The sequence below is a fragment of the Trachinotus anak genome, unplaced genomic scaffold (assembly GCF_046630095.1).
Source record: "Trachinotus anak isolate AG129_WGS33_773 ecotype Australia unplaced genomic scaffold, CSIRO_AGI_Tana_v1 ptg000018l, whole genome shotgun sequence".
Taxonomy (NCBI): domain Eukaryota; kingdom Metazoa; phylum Chordata; class Actinopteri; order Carangiformes; family Carangidae; genus Trachinotus; species Trachinotus anak.
Window position 1 is genome coordinate 4114631 of NW_027273869.1, and position 25690 is coordinate 4140320.

Consider the following 25690-nt stretch of genomic DNA (forward strand, 5'->3'; position numbering starts at 1 on the left):
CACAAACAGACACGTACACAGACACACACAGAATCACACAAACGCTTGTAACTGCTTTCATTCACATTCATAAACTGCCTTGAGGGCCACTGCACTATCTCTAAAGATGAGGGGTAATACAGAGGACACACACACACACACACTTTGAAACACAAGTAACGATGCTCTGTCATCCATGTTTATATCAGTATCAGATGGCAGCCCAGACACACACACACACACACACACACACACAAAGAAACACAAAACACGAGCTGATTTGTAAGTTCACCTGGTGAGACTGTTGGTTAAGATTAAATCACAGTAGCTCAGCTGGTCTGAGATCAGGCTGTCTGTGTTCGTACTTATCGCATCTGTCGAACTGATAACAGGAAAACATGAGGTGGCTGCCAGTTCACTGCCCTTTTAAATATGCAGAGCCAGTGTTCAGGGGAGGGGAGTGTCTGCTGCGGTACAGATACACTGTCACACAACTCACCAACACATCAGAGCTGTCACATGCACATTTTACTGCTTTAATATTAAATTTCTGAGTGCATAGATGTAATATGTAATGTGATGCAGTCAACAACAGTCCCACTATGTAGAATCAGACTTCACACTTCAGTTTCTTAGACAGTAAAATCCTAATAAAAACACAATTTTTATGATATAGTCAACAATTGCATACAGATATACAACTAACAGTAGCTGGAAGGGGGGTATGTAAATCTTGGACACACAATTATTTTACCTTTATCTAGACCATTGTTTAAGGTCATATAAAATTTGTGGCCTAAAATCAAAAATCATCAATTCTTTATCCATATAGATACCTTAAATATGTACAGTGTGTTTCAGTCAGTCGATGCTTTGTTTGCTAAACTGATGGCCAATATATTTCAGTAGCCAGCTGATTTTGTTACTGTTTTCTGAAATTATCTCAGCAAGATGTTCAGGATCGCCGTCAGCATTAGCAGCAGCAGTTTTACACCTGCTGATCAGCCACAGACATAAAAGGCTGCCATAAAAAAAAATCACCAGTTTCAGAGCAGTTTCACAGGAAAAGCAGAGAATATTCTGGTAAATGTTCTGGTAAATGATAATCATAATAATAAAGATATGTGGAAGAAAATTAATGCTTTTGCCATTTTTGGACATTTACAGTCTGGTGCCAGACTCCATTTCATACAGTACCATGTGAAGATGTAAGGAAAGGTCTCTACATGTATTGTTGGAGGCTGACAGATTGCTCTTTTCACTCCAGAGCCGACACAGTGCACTGAGGCATTTTCAGGCATGTTTTAAGGGTTTAGAGAACGTTGTCACAAGTGTAAGCTGGTTAAAGTGTCTCGGCCCCGGCCACGGCTGAAGCCGAACACCCCCACCCCACCTTCCTCCTCCTCTTCCTCCCTCCGTCTGCCTGAAGAGGCTTTAAACTGCAGACTGGAGGTGACTCACAGCCAGCTGAACCCGGCTCGCTGTGCTGACTGACAGCCAGACAGGCACTCAGTCTAATGGTGCATAACTTCATGCTTTCACTGGATCTCCATACTCCCTGTTCCCGCCTCATCTCTAATTCTGCCTTTCCTTATTACCTCTGTTTAAGCCTCTGTTTTTAAAATCTCAGACAGAAGGAGATGCCCGCCTGCCTCCTGTTGGTCTGTATTCCTCTCATGGTGTAAAGCAAATACTACACTGCCAGGTAGTGAAGCTTGTATGTGTGTGTGTAAGATAAAGAAGAGAGGGAGGGAGAGAGTGGAGCTGATGAGCTGAGTATCAACCATCCAGGAAAAGTGGGGTGTGTGTAAAGGTCAGTGCTCAGCGGCCGTCCCTACTACATTTATTGTACACGCATGACGGATGTTTGTGTGCCGTGCGTGTTTGTGTGTGTCGCTCGGCTCACCACGTTACATTTGCCAAGCACCATTTTACTGAAAATGTGGCACAAGTAAACAACTTTGTAATGCATCACAGCTCAGCGCTCAGGCCTGTAATGGAGTAAATGCCAGCAAATTTAATAAGTGGTTGGAATGTAGAAGGATGTCTTGAATGGTTTGAAAAAAAAACGATAAAAGCTCAACATCTACAGACACAGACATACTGCAAAATCAGTTTGAGGAAGTTGTTACAGAATACGTGAACAGCTTTTGACTTACTATGACATAATGCAGCACTGATAACATGATCAGTTGTTATAAAGTCTGGAAGGGTTTGAGATGTATTTATTTATTTCCAAAGTTTGGACACACTTTAACTTTCATTGCTACTGCATTTGTACTTAAAGTGGGTGAATGTCTCCTGTAGTCCTGCAAAAAGCTACACAATCAGGGATCAATGCACTGCAACTTATTCAGAAAACATCTTCATCTCTTTGACAACACATCTGCTGCAGATACTCACAACACAACCAAATACAGAAACACGCTGCAAGTAGCACCAGCGACAACAGACTGGTGCACTGGTGACAGCGATGAGCCCAGCTGGGACACAATTGTTGTTCAGTGAGTTTAACTTCAAAAGTCACCAAGCATCCCAGTCCCAGTCGGGTTCATCACTTTTTGGTGTCCCCTGGAAACACTTCCTCTGTGCTACTTGCAGCAAGTTTCTTTATTTGGTTGTGTTGTATTTGCGGCACGTTTCTGTGCGTAGAAAGGTGCCCCGTTGAGTTTTCTTGTCAACAAACAAAAATTGTGTTTACATCCAGTGTGACACACCAATACTCAGGGGACCAACTCTTAAAAAAACATTTCCCCATAGCACTGCTGTTGGTGAAAAAGAAACTCCATAGGCTTCCTTTAAATGATCGAACCTAAAATCCACCCAGTGTAATGCACCTTGTAGATTCTCCCATATGCCTAGATAAGTGTCTAAATGTAGATGACATGATGTCCAGATGTTTGCAGCTGCTGCAAGTTTGACAGCAGGAAGCAATTTTGTTTTTGATGTGAGTCCCTAAAGGAGCAGGAGCTGCCATTTTCTTCCAATGAGGAACAATCATCCAGGAGGAAATCCCTGGATCAGAGGCATAGACACCAATTTCCACACCCACGACAGTCTCAATAAATAACAGTTTTTTTTTAGATGAGTGTGCAGTGTTCACTTTCTCTCAATTGGAAAAGCTCACTTTGCTCTTGCTGCTGTGCTCTAGAGCTGAATGCAGGACGTTCCCAGTCATCCTCCCAGGGCTGTTGAGAACAAGTCTAGGAAAGGCAGCAGTGTGAAAATGTAAAAAGTAAATTGGTCCAGGGCTGCACTGAAAATACAACATTAATAAAAAATCCTCAGACTCCATATTGATTGAACATATTGATCATCAAAGACTTATGATGTTGGAACAGCGACCCCAGGGTGGATGTTTTTTTTTGTTTTGTTTTGTTACCCACCTGCACACATGCTGTGACGGGCCTCTATAGAGATGTAATTCACTGGTGGGGAGCCTGAACAGGAAGATACAGCACAATCTCCTTTGAGACACTGGTGTAATAATAACAGTGAAATATTTTCTTTAAACCCAGCCTGATGTTGATACTGCGCCAACTGGGAATAAGCACTCAGCTTCACACAACACTGAAATCCTCTGAAAGTTTCCCATTTTTGCTTGACTTTTGAGTGTAATGTGTGTAAAACCATAGAAGAAGTCAGCCAAGTATTCAGCTGTGACTTCTGAAAATGATCTCTGATAAATCCAGGAAGACTGAGTTTGCTGCAAACTTTTTGGTTTGCTTGGAAAATCCTTACCTGCACAGTGAATACTACTACTGTAAAAATGCTCCAGAATTAGACGTCATTTATCTTTGAATCAATAACAGAATCAAAGTAAATTGCAGTAAATTTAAAAGAATCACATGTATTTAAAAGTGCATGCATTGTTTATGGATATGTAGTAGTCTAAAATAGCCATAGTAATCTGGATCTCCATTATTTGAATTGGAAAGATTATTTATTAGATGCTTTAATTTATGAAATGAGCACAGTTTTAATGCTCCTTTCTGTTTCTCTGTTCTGGTTCAGAAGCAGTGAGGGGCATCCCAGTACCCGGTGGGATGAACGGGAGCGGTATTGGTGGGACAGTTCCCACCAGCCTCAGCGGGCAGCAGCTGGCCTCTGCCATCCCCTCACCTACCGCCGGCAAGTCCTGGCGCAGCAAGTCCATGAACCTCAAGCACAGCGCCACCTCGTCCATGCTGGCAAGCCCAACGCACTCGCCCTCCACCACCCCTTCACCCCAGGCCCCGGAGGGACTTCAAACACATGGCAGCGATGGATCAAAAGTCGGGTCAGCTGTCGGTGGCGGACCCCAGAGGTCCATGCTGGAGAAGTTCCGCCTGATTAACCCCAGATCGGCCTCACGAGCGTCACCGTCTGTTGCAGAAATGGCTCTGCAGGAGGAGGACGACCTGTCGGAATATGGTGAGGATGGACTGACACCCACAAGCTCAGTGTGCAGCAGTGGCAGTAGCAGTGCTACGGCCAAGCAAATACCTACCAAGACCCCCGCATCGTCCCTTGCTGCACCTAGCAAGACTTCCTCTTCATCCCCCTCCTTTTCAAAAGCCTCTGCCAACAGCAGTAGGTCCATGGCCTCGTCCAAAGACAAGGAGGACAAAAGCAAGTCTGGGAAATCTTCTAAGGATAGCTCTCCACCCAAAGAAGAGCGTGAGTCCTTTGCCGACTCCACCAAGAAGACCTCCAAAATTGCCAGTCTCATCCCCAAGGGGGGAAAGCCGTCATCGGGAAAGAAAGACGGGGGCACGTCATCAACTTCCAGCGGCATCCCCAAGCCAGGACTTAAGGCTCCCTCAACAACAACAGCAAAGCCTCAGAGTCAGTCCCAGACCCAAAGTCAGGCCACCTTAAACAGCAGCGGCAACATGCGGGGAGGAGAGGGAGAGAGAGGCAAGCTGTCAAAAGGAGGGCAGGGTGGAAGTTTCTACATCCAGCGCTCCATTGCAGGCCCAGAGGGAAAACGGACCAGCATGACCTCCTCCACCAGCACCTCAGCCCTGTCTGGGTCCAGTGGGATGCTGGGAGGAGGAGGTGGAGGTGGAGGAGCACTGGGAGGGAACGGAGTGGTTCAGCTTCCTCAGCAGCAGCAGCATAACCATCCCAATACTGCCACTGTGGCCCCCTTCATGTACAGGTGAGACCTGTGTGTGTGTGTGTGTGTGTGTGTGCGTGTGTGCGCGCGCGCACTACCATCCACAGGATACAAACTAAATGATAAAAGCTGTTTATTTCCATCTCTCCCACACATTTCCCCCCCAAAAGGTCAACATACTGACCCTTTTTCTCAAAGTCATACCTGCACATATTCACACACACATGATTACAGTCACTCATTCACAGCCCATGAAATTCTGGAGTTCTCCCAGTGATCAGCTGGCACCCCCCACTGTGCATCTTGCTCTTGCCTCCACATCTCTTCACAGACAAATTAGCATCCACTGCCTGCCGCTTGCCAAAGCCTATTATTTAACTGTCTGGGTTTCATCTTTGATGTGAGAATCCAGACATCTGCGGCGTTCAGGAACCCATTCCTCTGCTCTTCATTCAACCGGTGTTGTTTTGATGCATGCAGCTGGTGCATGGATCCTGACGTTTATAGCCATCAGAGGTGCAGTAAGTGGGTAAATCTGCCCAGCAGGGCAGATTTTCTCCTGCGACAGCAGAGGTAATCCAGGAGAAAAAAAAAACGGAGGAACCGCCAAAGTCTCTGGGATGCCTTTGTGCTTGGAGAGAAAGAGAGTTAGGAATCCCATTAAACAAGGCTTAATCCTTCACCCCTTCTCTTCCCTCTCTCGACTACCTCCTCCTTTGTGCACAGTCAGCTCTGCCACATTCAGCAGTGCCTCTTTCGAGAGTTAGCGTTACTTAAATCTCACACATTTAGCAAGTTAAAACTGCTGTGGGTATCATTCCTGGGCAGATAGTGAGTGATAGCCAGTTATGAAGAAGGGAACCAGAACTGAAACTGTAAAAACACAGACCTCCCACTCACTGAGCAAAAAGTAAACAGAAACACTGAGTGTAGGAAGAAGTGGATGTACCAAAGCTCTCATACATACCTTTCCAAAATTTTCTTTTTAATGTTTAACAAGAAAACACATTAGCTATTAAAGGAGCTGTTTGTAAGTGTTGCTGTTGGTACATGGCCAGCATTAGCGTTAGCAGCTGTTTACTTATCAGTCTAGATGAAACGCTGTGAGTTTAGCATCAGACTTCATTCCTTTACTCAACAGGAGCTGTCTCCAGAGATGGAAAGCAACACAAATGTTAACTCTTGTCTCTATCACATCTTTTTTTCTCCTGAAGTTAGCATGCTAGCCAGCTGGCCCCTGCCTCTCATCACTTTCCAATAGTATCTCACTGTAGCTTCCAATCTACCTTGAAGATGTAGCAGCTCTACATCTTCAGAAGGCTTATTATAACCTCTTGCCTTGTAAACACAACAGTGGCTGAAGCTCTTGTCAAGCAGCAATCACCACCAACTGCTCCCAGCAAGAAACCACGTTTGGTGGCAAAGAAAAAACTTACATACACCCCCTTTACAAAACCATCACTCTTTAAGGAACCAATTTACCAACTTTGTATTTGGAGACACAAACTGGAAGTTTGTTTTGATCACTTTATCACAGTTTAGGTTTCTTGTTGACATTAGAAACAAAATGTTAACATTATGAATGATTATGGACACTTCACATTCAAATGTTGAGTAGATAAGCAGACAGTTAGGGTGTTAGCAACCCTGTTTCCTAGAAGTTATGTTCATATACTACTAAACTGTTTTCACAGTTATATTGTAGTGACTGTGAACATAATCACTGGTTGGATAATGTTCAGACACAAAGTTTTAAATAATGAAGTGCTACATTTTTTAACAGCAGTGGTATCTGCAGGAGGTTGTTGTGGTGGGTGGCGGGCGTGCAAAGCACATGACTCACACCAGAGACTGTTGTTTGTATCCACAGTTGCGTTTATGGTTAGGCAACAAAAACACTTTCTAGTGTGTATTACTACTTGTAGATGAAGGTATTTTCTAGAAGACAAAGTTGGTGTTAGAGGTTTCACTCTGTTGTTGAGGCTCGATCACATCAGAAAGTGGCCCAGCAAAATTCATCCATGCGTCTTCACAAAATAGCAAGTGTTAGGGGGCTGGTGAGGGACTGCAAACTATTGTAGCTGGCATGCTAATGGCTAACATACTGGGGAGCCAGGGACATGCTAGCAAGAGTATGGAGTGCTGCCTTTTTTTCCTGACGGTGTTTTGGAGAATATAGACCTGGCAGAGCATCCTTCTGAACTTAAGTGCACCTGTTTCCTCTTATGAGCTCTGAAAATGTATTTCTTTTATTTCTGTACTGAGCCATTTACTTCCCTGAGGTATTATTCTGAGGATTGTACATCATCTCAGTCAACAGGACAAGTTGGTAAAACATCTCTTAGCTAGCAGGCTTACTAACGGCTAGTCACATGTCAAAGTTATGCCGATGAAAAATGTATGCAGATTTACTTCCGAAAAATTATTATAATGCATTGAAACTAGTCATCATTGTTGGAACCTTGCTCTTCACACTGAACCAAAGATGATATGAAACCCCTGGTTGTGTTTGCAGCTTGTTTTTGCCTTTGAGGTGCAGTGCACATGTCACCCCTCTACCTTTTTCCTATGCATCTAGATATTTCTCCTGTGAGCATATTTCTGAAGCTTGCATCTGTATCTGCCTGTTTCCTTGCTAGAAATGCTCCCCCTCAGCAGCAGGCCTCACGCACAGCAGTCAGCATGCTGACAGGAAGCGTAAAGGGGAGCCTGCTGTGCTGCCATTTATCATCGTTTTCGGGCCAATTAGGCGTCTTTCTCTTGTTCGGTTCCTCTTTCTCCTACGCCCACTTTTAGCTGTTGTTTCTGCCAAGCTTAACAGACCAGTGTGCTTGTAGGACTTTGCTGCAGTTAGTGTGCAGGATTGATTTCCCCCCCTCCACCCACACCCACACAAACAGACTGCACCCTCTGTGTCCTCTGCTCCAGTAACCCAAGCTGACCCAAACCAGATCACAGAGAGAATCCAGAATAGTAGAAATACTGCAGTGATACATACTGTGCAACCTGGGTTAGATTTGTTACTTAGAGCGAATTGGTGATCACCTGTCGATCAAACACTGTGGGCGGTACTGTGGCGTTCATCTCCTTAGGTGATCTGTCAATGAAACAGTGACCTGTCCCTTTAGAAGTAGCAGGTTAATTTTATAGTAGGTATCAATTTGTTAATGCAGCAGTCAAATTTTCCCCACATATCTGTTTCCTCATTTTGGGTCCAAATTGTGATGTGCAGCAGTGGCTGTGAATCTCTCTGTCTCTGTCTTTGTGAATCCTCTGAGGCTCGCAGGAAGAAAAAAAAAAAAAAAAAGCTTTTTCACATCAGCCGAAGTCACAGAGTGATGCTGCTGTCGCATTTGGAGGCCAATTTTTATCTTCAGCTCTGCAGGTGGTGGCGGAGGTCCCTGTGTGTGTGTCTGTGTGTTTGTGTGTGTTATACATGGGAGAACGTATATTATTCAGTAGCTTGTGCTTAGATCTGTCTGTGTTTGTGTTTGCAAGTTTTACGGAGTGCATTTCAGGATTTTCATGTGCATGTGGTTAGTTTGCGTGCTTTTCTTCCTGTGTGTGTGCTCCTATGTTGGGTGTGAGGCTCATTGGGTTTGTATGTGTTTATCTATCTCTGTGTTTAACCGTGCGTTTGTCTGTTTTTAACTGGTTCTACATGCATGGTTTTGTGTTTTCCTGTCGGTGTGTGTAGGGCTGTGTTATCTCATGAAGTGAACCGGACTCTATCCTTGTTTCTTCAGATGAGCAAACACACAGAGCAGCGTGATGCAGCTCAAACTTGAGGAGGAGAGGCTGGTGCACACACACATGTTTCATGCACACTCCTGCACACACACTCAAAAGCTGAGAGAAAACATCTCATCCAAGACCATTCCCTCCTCTCCTCAGAGGTGGCCATCTGTTGAATATGTGCCCGACTCCAAAAACTGACTCAGAAATTTCAACTGTGTTGTTCTGAAATTTCAACATTTCAGAAACACACACAAGTAGGGAGGATTCTGGCTGTAGCTCTAAATCAGAAACTAAAATCTTTGAATTTCTGTTCATTTTAACTCTTAAATACCATCACATGCATCTGGCTCACTCACTATCAGCACTGCACCATTTCATCCACTCCATGGACCATAATATGTTTATCTGATACTAAATGTTTCATGTGAAAGTAGTTTTAAATACCTTAAGTATGACAGTAAACTAAAATCAAATGGTGCTAATTTAAAGACCCACTCCAATGAAAATCAAGTGTTTAACCTTGTTAACGCGTCCATTTAATATTTTTTATATAATACCAAAAAAATCATGAGTGAAATAATCAGTCAACACCATGACTGAGTGTTTCCACCATAAACTGCAGTGAACCAATGACAGTCTCATAAAAACAGATTTAGACAGTCAGGGAGAGAGTTAGCATGAGCACAACCACTAACACTGTGTCAGCCACTGCTAGTTACTAACAAACAACATAAACAAATAAAAGATGCTAACTATTCTGATTCATGATACTTTTGTTTTGAAGCAAGAAAATAGAGTTCTAGTTACAAATGGTAACAAGATCGTTCCATATTATAACAATCAAAAGCCAGATTGTGTAGTTAGTAATTATTCTTCTGCACTAAAAATAATTGTCGATGTGTATTCCCATTCGTTTTAAATCTGTCAAGCCTATGTTACACCACCTTGTTGCGTTGTTTGACTATGAATGAACGCACATGACGCTGGAGCAGTTTTCACCAGCCGAGCCCATGTTTACCGGCGATTTCAGCCTGTCTCTATAACCGCTGTGCATTATTTGTTCTTTGTGCCTTCAGGACATTCTCAGAAAATGACTGCAGCATGGTGGCCCCAGCCGACCCCTGCCTCAGCCCCACCAAGGGAGAGCTGGTCTACAGCAAGACAGCCAAACAGTGCCTGGAGGAGATATCAGGTACATTAGGTCTACACACACATACTGTGGCCTCTGCATATATAATATTTCTCCATGAGTGTGGGGGTGTCTAAATGTGCACATGCCTCTGTGCATTAACATTTGTCTCTTGTAATATTGGTCATACAGGAATTTAACCTTCATCTGCTGTGCAGTATCTATATTTATTTAATGTTGATCTCATTGCTGTTGCCGCAATGTTGCTTTAAATGTGAGATGAATTCTTTAGGCAGCAAAATTGTCTTCAGGAAGTGGAAAACACAAAGACAGCTGTATTATATGATGGATTAGCTGTTCTTTGTAATATTTGAGAAAGAGCAGGCTGCAGGGTCTGCTGCAGAGTCAATGGAGGATAGTTAAAGGGTGGCTGCAGGACTTTTTGAGGGCTACTGTTGTGGTGTGAGGGTGTGTTTCCAGTAGGTGCATGTGTGCTGATTTGAGTCAGTTTGTGTTTACTGGGGGATTCCTGCCCTACACTGGTTTCATGTAGCGAAGGGAAAAGGTCAGCACTGACAGCCGGACACAGGGAGCATCTGTGGCTCTTTGTTTACATGCCTGCAGGCTGCCATCATCTGTTACAATCCCCTTTGTGTGTGTTCTATATACATCCATAATCCTGTTCAAGTATTACTCTCATAACACCTACACAACTGAGAAGAGCTGGTTAAATTTAAACCTTATGTTTATTTGAAAAGCCTGGAAAATGTCTTCATTGTCTTTTAATTACAGTCAGTGGACGTCAGTGCAGCTGGTCGAATTTCTAAACACAAACTTAAAGGATGAGAGGTTAGACCAGGCTACACACACCGCTGGCACACAGAGATCTTATTGTCGTTGGATTTTGCACAGTTGCAGGTGAAGACTTCAGTGTCACAATAACATGCATCCTCTTTCACAGTACTGATCTTAAAATTCACCAGTCACATCTGAGGTAAATATATCTGTTTGACGTGCTAATTCTTTTGGCAGCAGTTTATTTACTGATCATTCCAAAATTTCTAAAATGATCTGGATTTTATATTTTAGGGATGTCTTCATTTGGAAAGAAACTCCCCTCCTTCTTTCCTCCCTCCAACAGAAATAATAGAGGTCAATCAAACAAGCTGAAGCAGAAGATGTCAAGTTCAAAGTGAAGCCAGAAAGACTCAAAGTTCAGTGCACACAAACAACAGCCTGTGATTACAGGTTTGGGGGATGTCAGGTCATCAGTGACATTCCAGACATTTTGCTCTGGCCGTGGCTTTTCCCGAGCCCGTCATTTAAAGGATAAAATTAGACTGCACTGTGGACCATTCCCTTTGTTTGGGGTCCATCTCAAACACTTGTTTTTTGTTGTCACACGTTTCATGGTCGTTTCACATCCTTGGTTTTCTCCAGCTCTTTCTCCATTGAGGGGCAGAGATGAGAAAATCCATGTGTATGTGCGCCACAGGTACCACGTGACACACCTGCTCATTTTACACACACGGACTGAACCTGTGAACAGCAGCACAAGTATATAAAATCTTTATTCATATGCTGATTTAAGTTTCTGTGCGAAAAAAGAAGAAAAAATGATGAGTATATGATCTGAAGTTTTTATTTTTTATCTTTCTTCTTTTTTCATTTTTTTTTAAATAATAGCAAAAAGATTGGGTAGCTGCAGACATATGTAGATAGGTCTCTAATCACATGATTAGGATCACCTTGATTATGATTTCTAAGGCGACTGCTTCCAGTATCTTTTAGCTATTGGTAACCAGGATTTAAAAATGTGCGGAGGACAGCTGTGACTAATAGCGACAGGGCTAATAACGCTTGCACTGATTGATGGGAATATGTCGGTTGCGGTCTCAGTGTTGATCCACGATAAGCTGCGGGCTCGCTGTTTTCACTTCTCAAGATAGCATTTAATTAAGTCGGGCAGCCAGCGTGGTGCAGCAGGGGCTGCAAGCTCACAGGTACTGTCCAAACAACTCACTGTCACACTGTGAGGGAGGGAGAGAGAGAGAGAGAGAGAGAGAGGGTGAAGGAGAAAAGATAAGGAGGGAACTGCACAGAAAGTGAGAGACTGAAAGGGATTAAGAAAAAGAGAGGGTGATAAACACAGAAAAGGAGAGAGGGAGGGAGAGAGAGAGAGAGTGAGGACTGCAGGCTGCATGCTGGAGTGAACAGGCAGACGGAGAGCTACATGAGCCCGTTTGCCGGCTTCACCACCCGTTCATTTTCCGCTGTGAGGAGAGAGGGACCGTCAGAGAGTCAGAGGGGAGGCAGGAGGAATGAGGCAGAGAGGTGGTAATTAAAGGAGAGACAGAAGGTGGAGGGAGAGAGATAAGAGTGAACGAAGAGAGGCTGTCGTTTAATAAGGGGAACGATAAAGAGAGTGCGAGCACAGTCGGGAGAGAGAATGAGAGAGTGTTGGTGAGGAACGGGGGATGTAGCGGCTCATTCATCCACGCCCCTAACTGTGGTGAAGCTAGAGACAGGAGCCAAGAAGACAGAGAGACAGCATGAGAACTGGAGAGGGAGTGGAAGGAATAAGTGTTTGTGTGTGGCTCAGTGTCTGACCATGAGTATGGGCTGCCTCAAGGATGGATCTGGATTCTACCTACATGCCTGAGAGGGAGGGTTTCTCTCTGCTCTTCACCCTGCGCTCGCTTTCCCTCCAACCCTCTGAAGCCTGGACCTCAGTCAGGAGGCGTGGGACGTGGGGACACATCTCTCTGCCTCCTCCGTCCTCCGGTTCCTCCTTCCCTCCATCTGCTCTCTCAGTGACAGTGCAGCCAAGATGTGAAACAGAGAGCCAGACACAGGTAGATCCACTTGCGTGCGTAGTTTCAGCCGGCGAGCTCCCGGAGGTAAAGAGGTAAGCTGAAGAAAAAGGGAGGGGAGCGGTGAGCAGAGATGAAGAGAGGAGCGGAGTTCTCGGTGTATCAGGGAGGCAGCCCGGCTCGACGGCCTCCCCAGCCTCTCCCTGACAACCTCAACCTGCGGATCAAGCAGCGTTCACTCACTAACCTGACCCTGCTCAGCGATGGCGAGCAGCAAGTTTACTCCTTTGAGCTTGATGAGTTGCCGTCTCGTGTTTCCCAGCCTCAGAACTCTTCACTGTACTCATCTTCTACGCAGCGGCCAGGAGGCAGCCTGCAGGGGAGCCCCAGGAAGGAAGCTGTCACCAGGGGCGGAGGTGTGCGGGCCCCCCGAGCTCGATCCCTGTCGCTCTCCCTCACTAAGGTGCTTTCTCAGTCAGAGCATTCCCTCATCCCAGTGCCCTGGCGGAGCACGGCCGCAAGTGGGCGGCCACAGCGGGCATCATACAGCGGCCATTCACGCACTGAGCCGCATCGGAAGTCCAGGGAGGAGGCAGGAACGGACGAGGAGGGCAGCAGCGGACGCTCAGACGAGGAGCCGGCAGCAGGCAGGGGTGGTGGGAAGCGCGGAGACAGGGAGAATGATGGGGGGTACTGGGCAGAAGAAGAGGTTTCAGGGGGAGGTCCTCGTGAGGGAACGGCTCAGCTGGATAAGGAGGTGATCCTCACCATGCTGGGCGACCTGGAGCAGGTGCTGCACACAAAACCTCGCCCACGTAAGTCCATTTAGTCTCAGCCGACTCCAGGAAATGAGCATGAATGTGTTGCATACTGTAGACTGAGATTATATTACTCCAACATTAAAAGCGTATGACAACAGCACAAATTGGAAACGTTGTACAGGAAGTAAAAGAACTTATGTTCATGTTAAGTGACTGAGTTTTGGTTCAAAAAAGCAAACTCAAGCAGAACATGAGAACGTCGTGGCAGGAAACGCCTTCAATAAGCTGGATATTTTCCTAATCCTCATGATGGGGAAGCCTATTTCTCACAGCACACTATTAGCATTTTAAGAGCCTATTTAAGAAAACTGCAAGACCTGGGCTGGGCTGTGTGAGCACACACAACCTCCCTTATGCAAGTCATCCACACACGCACACACTCGCCTACAGATGTTGCAAATCCATCCTCACTCACACTCACGAGCAGTTTCTGAACTCACGTGCACAGGCAGATAAAAAGATCTCTCTCGCACATATACAGTACACCATGTTTGTCACTCACAGTGTGTTAATGAGGCGTTCTGCTCTCCGTGCACCATTGTGCTACACCGTCAATAACCGACCCACAGGTACTGTGCTATAGCTCGACAGTAGCTTTAATAACGTCTGGCTTAGGAGAGCTCACCATGGAGTACGTTAGATGTGAAATTTCCCAGTGTATGAAGCGCTTTGTGCCCGTGTACAAACCTGGCTTTGATGTGAGGAGGGAGGGGGAGGTACAGTTGATGAGACCATTTTTTGCATAGTTGTGACAGCAGAGACGATTACTGACTCCGCAGATAAAGCAAAGTAAAATGTGCAGCGCAGCAGGGTGAGTGTAGGCAATGAGCAGATTATTGCTGATTTCCCTTAAGCAGGTTGAGGCATGATGCAGCATAAAACAGAAATACCTTGAGATGTAGAAAATCGACACCTCCTCCACTAAAAAAACCACAACTTTTATTACTTGCACCACCCTCACAGCCTGTGAATCACCAGGCCAACGTGATCAATAGCTTATTATTACACCCTTGATTGTGTGTGTGTGTGTGTGTGTGCGAGTGTGTTCAAGCTTATCCATACCACATGTGTGCAGACAGGTGGTTACACCTTTCTTGTTCTTCCTGCTCTGTGCTTCAGCATGTTTAATTGGAAATCAAATTAAACAACGGATACTACATTAAAGTGCAAAGTCTCAGCTATAATTTGAGTTGTTTTATGTCAATATAGAAAGAACTGTGTTGGAGATATAGCTCTGTTAACACATAGTACCCAGTTGTTTGTGCCCAAAGGATCTCACACAGGGCTCAGGGTTGACTGAGAGTCAGGAGCTGCCATTTAGATGGAGACGGAGTTGTCTATCAATGTAAATAAGAAGATAATAATGAGGCTAGAAGAAAGCAAAAATCTATGAGAGAGATATAAAAGACAGTTGGTTTGCCAAAATCAACAGTTTGGTACTTTCTGAAAAAGCAGAAGAAGAGCACAAGTCCTGTCGACAACCAGAAAATCATTTGCATGTTGAGGAAAAAACACTTTATGACTGCACAGCAAGTGGAGACTGCTCTCCAGGATGTAGGCGTGCATGGTTCCTTGTCAGCGATCAAAAGAAAACTCCATGACCAGAAGCTGAGAGGGTTCACCACAAGATGCAAACACTCCTGTAAAACTCAAAACCAGAAAGACTAGGGTGCAGTCGATGAATACATACACAAATAAACTATAAGATTCCAGGAACAAAGTTTAATGGATGAGTAAAACAAACAAAAGCAAAACAAAAAATGACCCAAAGCCACCACCTCATCTGTCAAACATGGCGCTGGCTCTGTTGTGGCTCAGTCATGTATGGCTCCAGTGAAACCAGCACATCGGCATTTATTGATGTTTTCACTGTTGATGGATGCAGAGGTCTACAGGAGTGTTCTGTGTGCTCAGACTCAGCCAAATGCATCAAATCTTAGAGGACAACATTTCATCAGTTAGATCCTGAACATACAGCCTTTCAGGATGAAAAGCCCCTTTTCCACTGGTCAAAAAACCTGCTAAGACCACTAACATCAGGCTGTTGTCACCAGTGGAAAAGGGTACAATCGGCATTCACACAGGTCAAATGACTCAGTAATGACGCAGTAATTTAGGTATTTATCAGCTCCAATCAGCATTGACGTGAACACAACACCCAGGTGAACACACTAATTTTCACCCCTTTTCCTGCTGTAACATCTTTCAGAGCACACACAAGGTAAACAGACCTGCTGTCATACCAGGAACACCACTGCCACACCTTCCTCTGAGAGTGCGCTGCAGCCCCAAAATAAGTTTTAAAAACACACAATCACCAATGGAAGTGTACTATATGAAACTATTTCAGCCTTTCAACAAAGTATCCAGCTGTTGCTGTGGCAGTTTGTGCTTTTAGCCTCTGGCAGTATTTGTCACTCATATGCATTAACAAGCTCTCAATGTGCTTCAACGGCTGTTAGGAGCCATAAAACAGTATGTGGGTATGTCTATCTGTTCCTGTGGGTTTGGTATGCATGTGAGAGCTGCCACAGTGACTGACAGCCGGAGCTTCATTAAGGCTGATCTGCGACAAAGTGCTACAACAAGGCTACAGCTAGCATACAGCTCTGTCTAGTTGTGTTTTTTTCTGCGTGCATATTTGGTTTGGCATGCATTTGCGTGCATTTGTGTGTATTATAATTAGATGAGTGGGATGGCACCCTAATAGTATTCAGCTGGAGCAAGGGGAGCATCAGTACCAGCTAGCATGCATTATTGAAAGAGTGGGGGAGAGAGAGCGCACTGGCACCAAAGCACTCACTAGTACAGTGTGTATGTGTGTGTGTGTGTGTGTGTGTGTGTGTGTGTGTGTGTGCGTGTGTGTGTGCGCACGCATGCGTGCGCTGGGGTGTGTGTAGAAATGTGTCAGTCCCAAACCGCAGTCATTTGCATTATGTTGTGTCAACTCTGCCTCGAGCAGCATTTGTTCTACGCCTTTTGTGTGTGTGGTTTTGTGTGCACGACTTTTAATGGATGTGTGAACAAATCTTAGTTCAAACACCATCATTGTGAGGACAGTTTGAGATTGTGAGGACCCAACTTCAAAGGGCTGTTTGAGGGTTAAGACTTGGCTTTAACGTTAGGGTCAGGCATTAATTGTGATGGTTGAGGTTACATTAAGGGGTTAGGAAATGTATTATGTCAAAGAGTGTCCTCACAGCTTTGAAATACATGTTTGTGTGTGTGTGTGTACCTTCCCCTCTTCTGTGCCCTTTTCAAACACCCCCCACCCTCTGGCCTGCTTTCAGTTTGGCTGCTTCACAGCCTGACTGGGCCAAGAGCTGGACAGCAGTTTGAATCTGAATGAATGCTGTGTGACTCTTCACCTCTGTAGTGTTGGATACTGAAGTTGAAACAGCAGCTATACATGTGTATAACCTGCCACTACATAAGGGCATTAGGGGAACGGGACTTAGCTACTTGCACGACTGCTTCCCTTTTAAGCCGCAAAACGGTGCTGAGCTGATAAATTGCTTATAAGCATTGTGTTTTGCAATGAATATTAGATTTCTAATTCAAAGAGGCTCCAGTGTGTGTGTGTGTGGGGGTGTAATGTGTTGGGTTTGCCTGTGGGGTGCAGCTGTGTTGCCACAAATTCGGCTCGACTTTTCCACAGTGCAGGTGAGACCTCTGCACTGCAGTGGATGGCTCACACACACTTGGCACCACAAAAAAAACATAAATGAGCAGAAACGCCTCGGACTGCTTCATGATGGAGACTCCAGGGCCAGATCTCCTCATGTCACTTTATAATGGGGTTGTAATTGGATCTTTCTGGAAGGGGCCCTGGTGAGAGGAGAAGGGGAGCAGGGAAGACATCAGAAAAGGAAGAAGAGGAATAACAGAAGAAGAGGAACTACAATACCACTGATGCTTTGAGTTTCTGGTACCATGGATCCAGCTCTCATTAAATTCATGAGCTGGATCTCCCATTCGTAAGGAGCTGCAAAAAACATGTCTATAACGTATCATTCTAGGCTTCAAAGGAGAGTTTTCATCTCTTGTGATTGTTTCACATGAGCTCTGTCCTGACAGGAGAAAAAATTGGGGCCACAGAAGCTTCTGCGAACACAGTTATGTCACTATGATTTGCAGGTCTTTTTTTTTCGTGAGTGCAACCTCATCGATTTCTAATTAGTGCTCAAAAGCTGGACATCTGATCTGGGGTCAGTGGCAAGGAACACGTGCCACCACCCCAGCCTCACACAAGCTTCAGTCTGCTTGCTCTGCAAAGACAAAACATGACCTCAATTATACCACAATGCTCTTAACCCTGCGAGGTCATTGCACTGTGCAGTGCAGTATAATTGAGGTCAAGTCTTGACTTTATTTTGAAAAAGTTTTTTTCAAACACTAATACTGTAATTGTTCAGGTTATTGTTCAGTCTCAGACAAATGGACTGTGATGATGTTAACCACGCTGAACCCTGTAATTGGTATGAGGGTAAAAACCTAAGAATCGTATCTATTCTGTAGCTGTTTCTAAAAGTCCAAGGGTTGCAGACCTTTGTCATTGGAACAGTTGTCATGAATGATAATGAGGTTCAGTTATCCCTGCACTTATTAAAAAAATATGGACGTAGTGTGGTTTTAAGTAAGCTGCTGCGCCGTTGCCACCTTGGCAGTGCATGAGTCCACCGAACTCCCGGCTAAACCAAAGATGGGTAAAGTGGTGGGGCATGTGTGGAGCTGAAACTTTGGTGCACTCAAAGTGATGCCCTTAATCATGCGGAACTTCAAGCTTTAATAAATAACAGGCAAGTTATATAAAAATTCATCACCTGTACAGTTGCCATGGAGGGAAAATTAGTTATAGAGACCAAAATCATATTTTGTACCAAGCTGTAAACATTTTACTTCTGCTGTAAAGTTGGACATTTTAACATGAGAGTCTATGGGGACTGACTCACTGTTGGAGCCAGACTCTAGTGGTCATTTGAGGAACTGCAGTTTTCAGCAAGGCAGCCTCGGAGATTGCTGCTTGTTTCTGACTCATTGATTTAGCAAGGTCTCTGTACAGGAGCGACGTGTCCATGACAGGTGTGTCAGACTTCACAATCACAGCATGTAAAACATTTAAAATAGGGCACATAGAATATGAACAACCACAGGTAATTATAAACAGGTAAAGGACAGCCTTGTCCAAGTGATTCCCTTTCAATCTCACTGTCACTAAGGCACTTTTCTGCACATTTATTGTACCTGGGAAAACAAGGGATATATGAATAGAGGACAATTGATGTCAGTGTGCAAGATCAGCTGTCATGGTGGTCTGTTCAAATCAAATCTTTTTTTTTTTCAGTGTGGGTAAAAAGACAGGAAATGTGTGTGGAGGTCCATCCTGCAAAGTGTGGGTTTCTGTTCAAATGAAATGTAGTCAGTGCATTTTTGGTAGAAATGCCCCAAGGTCAACCTAGAAACTGACTTTTACAAATATATAGTTACCGAGGGAAACTGGCTTCACCTCCACACAGACCTGCTTCTTATTCCTGCATATAAACACCTGCACCACTCCTCCTCCTGGCACTGAGCTGAGCCACAGGAGTCGCTGGGGGCCTTTTTAGAGCCCCAACCTACTACTGCTCCCATCTGCCCCCATTTTCCCCAATCACTGTAGCTTGCTGTCAGAGTATTGAAGTGACAGAGCCCAGCTTCTCAATCTCATCTTTAGCATCACAACCCATTGTACAGGGTCTGCTGGCTCATTCACCTCCACAGTGGAGACACTTTTATTCTGAAAGCATCAAACTGGAAATCAGTGTGACTGGCATCCGTTCTATGTCTCATGCCACTTGTTAATTACCCATTCTGTGGTTTCCGCCCACAGATATGGGCTAGCTTGACGAGCTAACAGAGAGGCTTAATTGGAGCAGGCAAGCAGATACTTTGGTGTGTGCCCACAGCTCGCAGCTCTGAAGTGTTTCCCAGCCTGTGCTTATTAGCAGCACTCCTTCAGAATAGACCTAATGCCCCAGTGAAACAACTGCTTCATGTGTTTAAACAGGACACTGAGCAGAGCATAGAACACATGAGGTGGTGTATGGTGGGGAAGACGACAGTGGACTGAGGAGGCAGCGGTTTCCGACATGGCTGACAGAGAAGCACAGGAGCTCTGACAGAGTTTGCTTTTGCAGGCACAACTGTGTTCTGAGCGGACTGACAGAGCGCGTGGTGCCACGGCACGACATTTCTGCACCCCCCTGAAGGAAAAATGTCAATACTGCGTAGAATAATGTACCCACTTTTTAGAGTAAAAGAACTGCATGTGGTGCAGCCTGACAAGCTGATTTATTGTATGTCTGAATGGGGTTTAGGGACGACTGTCATCGTGATGGGTCATCATTCTGTTCCCCCTCCTGAGACGTTCAGTGGCACCCAGTGAAATACTGTATGTCAGATGTCCTCATCACTTCTTGTATTGTGTGTTTGTGCGTGTGTAGCCTTTGTGGGTATGGGAGAGTGCTCTCTCTGTGTCTGTGTGTGTGTGTAGCTCCAAACATTTCAGTAAATCATATGAAATATGTGTCTCCAGGAGAGGACCCTGAGACGAGACGCATGAGGACTGTGAAGAACATCGCCGACCTGCGGCAGAACCTGGAAGAAACCATGTCCAGTCTGCGGGGGACACAGATCAGCCACAGGTAGGCACACAAGTGGTACTGCCCGTCACTTACTCGTAATGACTCTGTTTTCTCTTGGAGATACAACAGTAGTTTTTTCCCATTCAGATATTCACATCCCACATCTCACATTTTCTCAGAGGCCTGGATTCAGTCCACCAACCCTCCAGTTATAACCTCACTGCACTGTCAAGGCTGCAGCTATAGCACATGCAAATTGGGTAGCATATACAGTTCACTCCCACATAGCTCAGTACCACAGGTTCCTTGTTCTTACAGTCAGTCTGTTGTAATCTGCGTCCACAGTAGTACTGTATGTATGGAGTCAGGATTCGAGCGCCTCCAGTCAAAACACATTTTAAAATGTGAAAATGTAAAAAGCCCCTTTGCTTTTTATTAAGGGAACCAGGGTGATACTAACTTCCGGGCATGGCTACAAAAATATTTCATCCCTGCAGCACTCTACTTTAAGACACCCACAGTTTGAGCCATTACACTGGCAGCTTGAGTGACTGAGGACAATAAACCTCCCCAGTTCACTTCCATCTGTCAGAAGAATATTAGAAAGGTAGGATTACTGCATTTGTTTTTTATTTTGTTTGGATCACACTGTTCAGTACAGTACAGTCAATGAAAGTTGATTAAAGACGCAAGTCAACCTCTGGCTAGCTGTGTAATCAGTGATGATGTATTCACTGTGAGTTAACCTTGAAACTTCAACACAGCACAGCATGGTCATATTAGCACCTAATAAAACTGATGAGGAAAATGCAACAACAGCTTACTCACATCCAGCAAACGTGGACTTCAACATCAGCATTTATTTGGAGTCCTGTTTGTGTCCACCTGACTAAAATAAGTCCAATATTCACTTTGTGTTGGTTGTTAACTAGTTCCTAATCTGTCAGCTTTTTGGTGCTGAGAATGTCGTGAAAACAGCTGCATCTGGAAACAACACTGATGATGTTGAGAGTGAACCGAAACATTGAAGTTGCAGACCGGAAAACCAAAACAATGAGTTAAAAGACACTAAAGCACAGGGTGGCCCAATAGATGAGTGGTTAGGGTGTTTACCACGTGGCTGTAAAAGCTCTGAGCAGGTGAGTCTCTGGTTCTATTCCCAGTTGACCAGACTCTTTGCTGCATGTCATTCCCCTACTCTCTGTCCCATTTCGTGTCACTTCTAACTGTCCTATTGAATAATAAAGGCCAAAATAATAACTAACTAACACTAAAGCATTTTGTAGAGCTGAGGGAATCTGCAGAGTCTCTGATAATTCTCTGTGGCTTTGATATTACACATTTAATCCACTGTACATATGAAAATATTGGTCATATCAAGTGTATTATAAAAAGGACCACGTGACCCTCAACAGGAACAAGCAAATAAAATAGAATAATTGAGTAGAGAGAAATTTAACAGAGAGAATGTAGCATTTCACTAGCGAAAATAAGAGCAAATACAAGTCTATGAAGAGCTGCAGTCTGCACAGGCCTGCTCTCACAGGGTGTTTTCACACTGACGTAATGTGTGGGGAGTCTGAGGCCGAGACATGTTCAACTTCACAAACACGTCACAGCTGCAACAAAAGACACACACTCTAGAATAAGACCCACGCATGTCACAACTGAACAAAAACTGAAGAGAAGAAAACACACCTCCTTCGTGATCACAGTCAGCAACAATTGCCCAAGACGATCTCCTTGTGCATCCACCGTCCTTGGCAAATAAAAGCGGTTCTGATTTTGAAATCTCCCACTCACCCCACACAGTTTATCACACTGATCCAACAGGGAGATATGTCTGCAAGTATTAATGATGTTCCCTCTATTAAAACACCGTCTTCTCCTCCACATTTCCCCGGATTTAATTAAAAACCTGCGTCACCTTCCTCACCAGCTGGCTCACATGTGATGACATTCACAAGTTGATGGACAACCAGCACCTTAAAAGACTGTCCCATCTGTGAGCCATGGGCAACACAGACCATCTAACAACACACAGCGTAGAGACTGCAGCTCAGGCAAAAACAAAATGATAACTGCTGGTTTATGCCTGCACCCCCGGGCGACGCTTCCCTGCTCGTCTCTCTCCTTCTCCCTCGGTCTATTATTTTGTGTGTTTTCGCCCATGTGCTGAGGAAGATGGTGGCCAGGCTGCCGACAGCCGTGACAGATGGCAGTCTGTGTGTGTGTGCGTGTTTGTTTTCTATTTCTTTTCTTCCTCGAGGAGTCTGAGTCAGGCACGATCAATACAGCACTATTGTCTTACCACCACATTTAATCCTATTGGGACCCATGGGGCTGGGCTGTGAGGTGTCTGATCGGTATGGGGACACGACTTTCATTCACATGCATCAGACACACAAGGACAGTCAGCATGAAATATGGGTAAAATGCATCATGCCTCCACATGAGCATCATATATGGTGTCAACAGCAAAGCAGTAAGCACAGGTCTGAGATGGCAGCAGCATCAGTGGAGTAGTGTATGGACTACTGCACTGTTTTCAACCATTACTTTTTTATTCAAGGTCTTTTATTGGTATTCATAGTTATATTATTAGTCATACAGAATGTAATGAATCATTGATACAGTTGACAGAGCCCCATTCCTATCATATTGTAACTGTACCATGATTGTAATCAGAGTCAATTCAATAACCGAATACATATAGACACAGCTAAAGTCGATGTGACAAAAAAATGTGGGTGAGAAAAAAGAATACGAACCAAAAACAAACAACAAACCTGTGCAAAAGAATTAAGTTACGCAATGCAATAAATAAAAAAAATAGGTAGCTAAATAAAGATAACAACCAAAATAAATCAAAATAAAGAGTTACAAACACCTTTCTGAACACAAGCTCTCATAGTATCGTGAATTGTCTCTAATGTCAAATGGTGTTTAAGGTTTTTAATCCATAGTCCAAAAGCTGGAGGAGATTTATCCTTCTATATACAGAAGGTTCCAAAACAGCAGAGGAGGTTTTAAATATTTTCAATCATTACATTTAATGGAAGACAGAGAGGTAAGGTCCTGAGTCTGTGTCGGTGTCTGTTCTCTACGTGTTTATACTCTGAATGTGATGAGTATTCATGACAGGTCTGTCCATGACAAAAGCCTGGCCTGACCATCCTAATCTGTCCGCTGGAATAAGAAATGGCTGTAATCACCATGAAGCTTTGAAGCACCTTAAGTAATTAATCACTGTTCCGCTCGAGCAGACATGACTGTCATATTCATCCCTCTGTCTTTCTCTCCGCTCCCTCTCGTCTGTGGGATTCTGCCTTTGTACCTGTTTGTACCCCGGCCCTGATAAGAGGCTGTTCAGACGTCTGATGGTAGCCATCAAAACATAAAGATATAGTTGCTGAGTCGTAGCGTTTGATTTTGCCCTTGTCACAGAGACAAATAAAACAGTAGTAGCTGAGACCATACAGTGTGTGCCTGTGGAAGTATCTACCTCAGATGTCTGGCTCAGTGTGCCTCTGAATGGATGCATGGAGCAGAAGGTGTTCATTTTAAGATGCTTGTGCGTACAAGAACTATTTTAGGAAAGCTATGTCACGAGGGGAAAAAGAGTGGTGTTCTATGGTTCATGAAGGTGAAGCCAATGACTTCATTGTGATCATGATCTTCCTGTCATTTTCAAATTTCACTCTCAGCAGGATCAGATTTTGTTTGTTGTTTAGCGAGTTATAACCTAAAGTTGTACTTATTATTGATGTTCTCTATTCAGTATTTTCCAATGTGTCAGGGCCATTTTATGCCTTTCATCTGACAGAGACTTCAATCTAATAAGAGACTGATGAGAGGAACAGAAGAAGAAGAGAAGAGATTTGATGTAAAATGGAGTTTATTGTGAACAGATGGAATAGACTTTGGTGCTTAGACCTCAGCAGGATGTGGATCACCATGTGGAACAGTCCACAGGAGCAAGGTGCTTCCTATTAGAGGAAACTTCCTCTGGGGTGGGGGTTGGGGGGATCTTGACTGGTAATTTGTTTCTATAAAGATATGTATAGCAGACCAGAACTAGAGTACCATCTTTGTCATGACACCTGTCCACCAAGCCCACCTTATGCAGCATGGATGGTGTCAAATATACTCACTTTTTGGATACTGATGGAGCAGATTGGCCACAGTGGAATATTTACCACACGGCAGGTGCTTGTCTCAAAAAGACAAAGTTTAAAAATGTAAGACTTCTGTTACATCTGGATACTGTTACTTATCAAACCCAGTGTGAACATGTGTATAGGATTACCATTTTATTCATGGCACCTGCTGACAAGGAACACATTCACAATGGATGTTTTTTTCCCATGTGTCTCTGCAGTACAAGAAAAATCATCCATCTGCCCATAAAAAAAAAGAAAAAAAAACAAAAAAAAAAACTAACAATAAACACCCAATTCAAATTATTGTAATTAAATGGAACTACAGTTAAGCTTTCTACAGCAGTGCAGGTTTTTACATTTCTGGTCACTGTAGACACAGAGTTTTAAAGATATTCCTCCAGTATCTGCTTTTTACCACCATTATTTTTCCATCAGTAAATGTTGTTTGTATCTGTCTCTGCTCCCCTCTCTCTCTCTCTCTCTCTCTCTCTCTCTCTCTCTCTCTCTCCCTGCTTGAAACTGAGGTGAAGTGCAACCTGCCTGGAAGCTGATGGCAGCTAATGTTACCTAAAATTATTGACCCAGTTGAAAAAGCCCCTCTTCAGACAGTGTGTGTGGTTAGGCTACAGTTTCAGAGCCCCTGCCATCATCTCCTCTCTCTCATTGAACTGACCTTGCCACTTTGATGCTTCAGCCATAATTGCAGCTCACTTCACATCCACAGCATTCCTCAGAGATCCAGACATGTTTGGGGCCTCCACAGACATTCTGTATTTATCAAAAACCACATTGAATGCCCCCCCCCCCCCCTTTTTTTTTTTCTATCCCGACCATGAAATATAGTATTGATTCACATTTGAAGCGAAGAGAAACAGGTCCACGTGTGAAGAAAAGCTGTGATCTTAAACCTGGCACAGCAAACAGAGGAGGGAAATCTCCTCTGCTGCTGGCTCCCTGGCTGCTGAGGCCTGGGGGATCTCTGCCTGGTCCCATGGGGATTCAGCAACCGCCAGATGACATTTTGAACACAATAGCTCCACCCGGTTGGATTTGTTTATTTTGTGTTTACATTTGGAGCACAGAGAGAACAGGGGCGGCTAAATTATTCATTGCTTTGGAATTGAGGAGATAGCCGTTGGTCCTGTTGGAGTGCATGAGCAGCATTCTGAGGCAGGCAAGTTCTCTCTTTTCTTTTTTTTTTCTGTCATAAATGTAGCTGACACTTCAACACCAAGTGATTTACAATGATTGCAGCAGTACAGTAAAAATCCTACAGAACCAAAAGGTCCAGTTCTTAACAGTAATGATGGGTCAGAGCCGGAG

General features: G+C 44.3%; 1 protein-coding gene across 12 annotated transcripts in view; it reads left to right on the forward strand.

Moving 5' to 3' along the window:
• Window positions 1-25690, forward strand: part of nav3 (neuron navigator 3) — a 456492-nt gene that overhangs the window by 359929 nt on the left and 70873 nt on the right. For 11 of the 12 annotated variants that reach the window (XM_071502610.1, XM_071502611.1, XM_071502609.1 and 8 more), the window contains 3 exons: window positions 3994-5122; window positions 9895-10010; window positions 20156-20264. In XM_071502610.1, the coding sequence (XP_071358711.1) occupies window positions 3994-5122; window positions 9895-10010; window positions 20156-20264 (1354 nt within the window). Of the gene's footprint in view, window positions 1-3993; window positions 5123-9894; window positions 10011-11803; window positions 13576-20155; window positions 20265-25690 lie in introns of those variants that run through there. The other variant, XM_071502615.1, reaches the window with a different exon arrangement.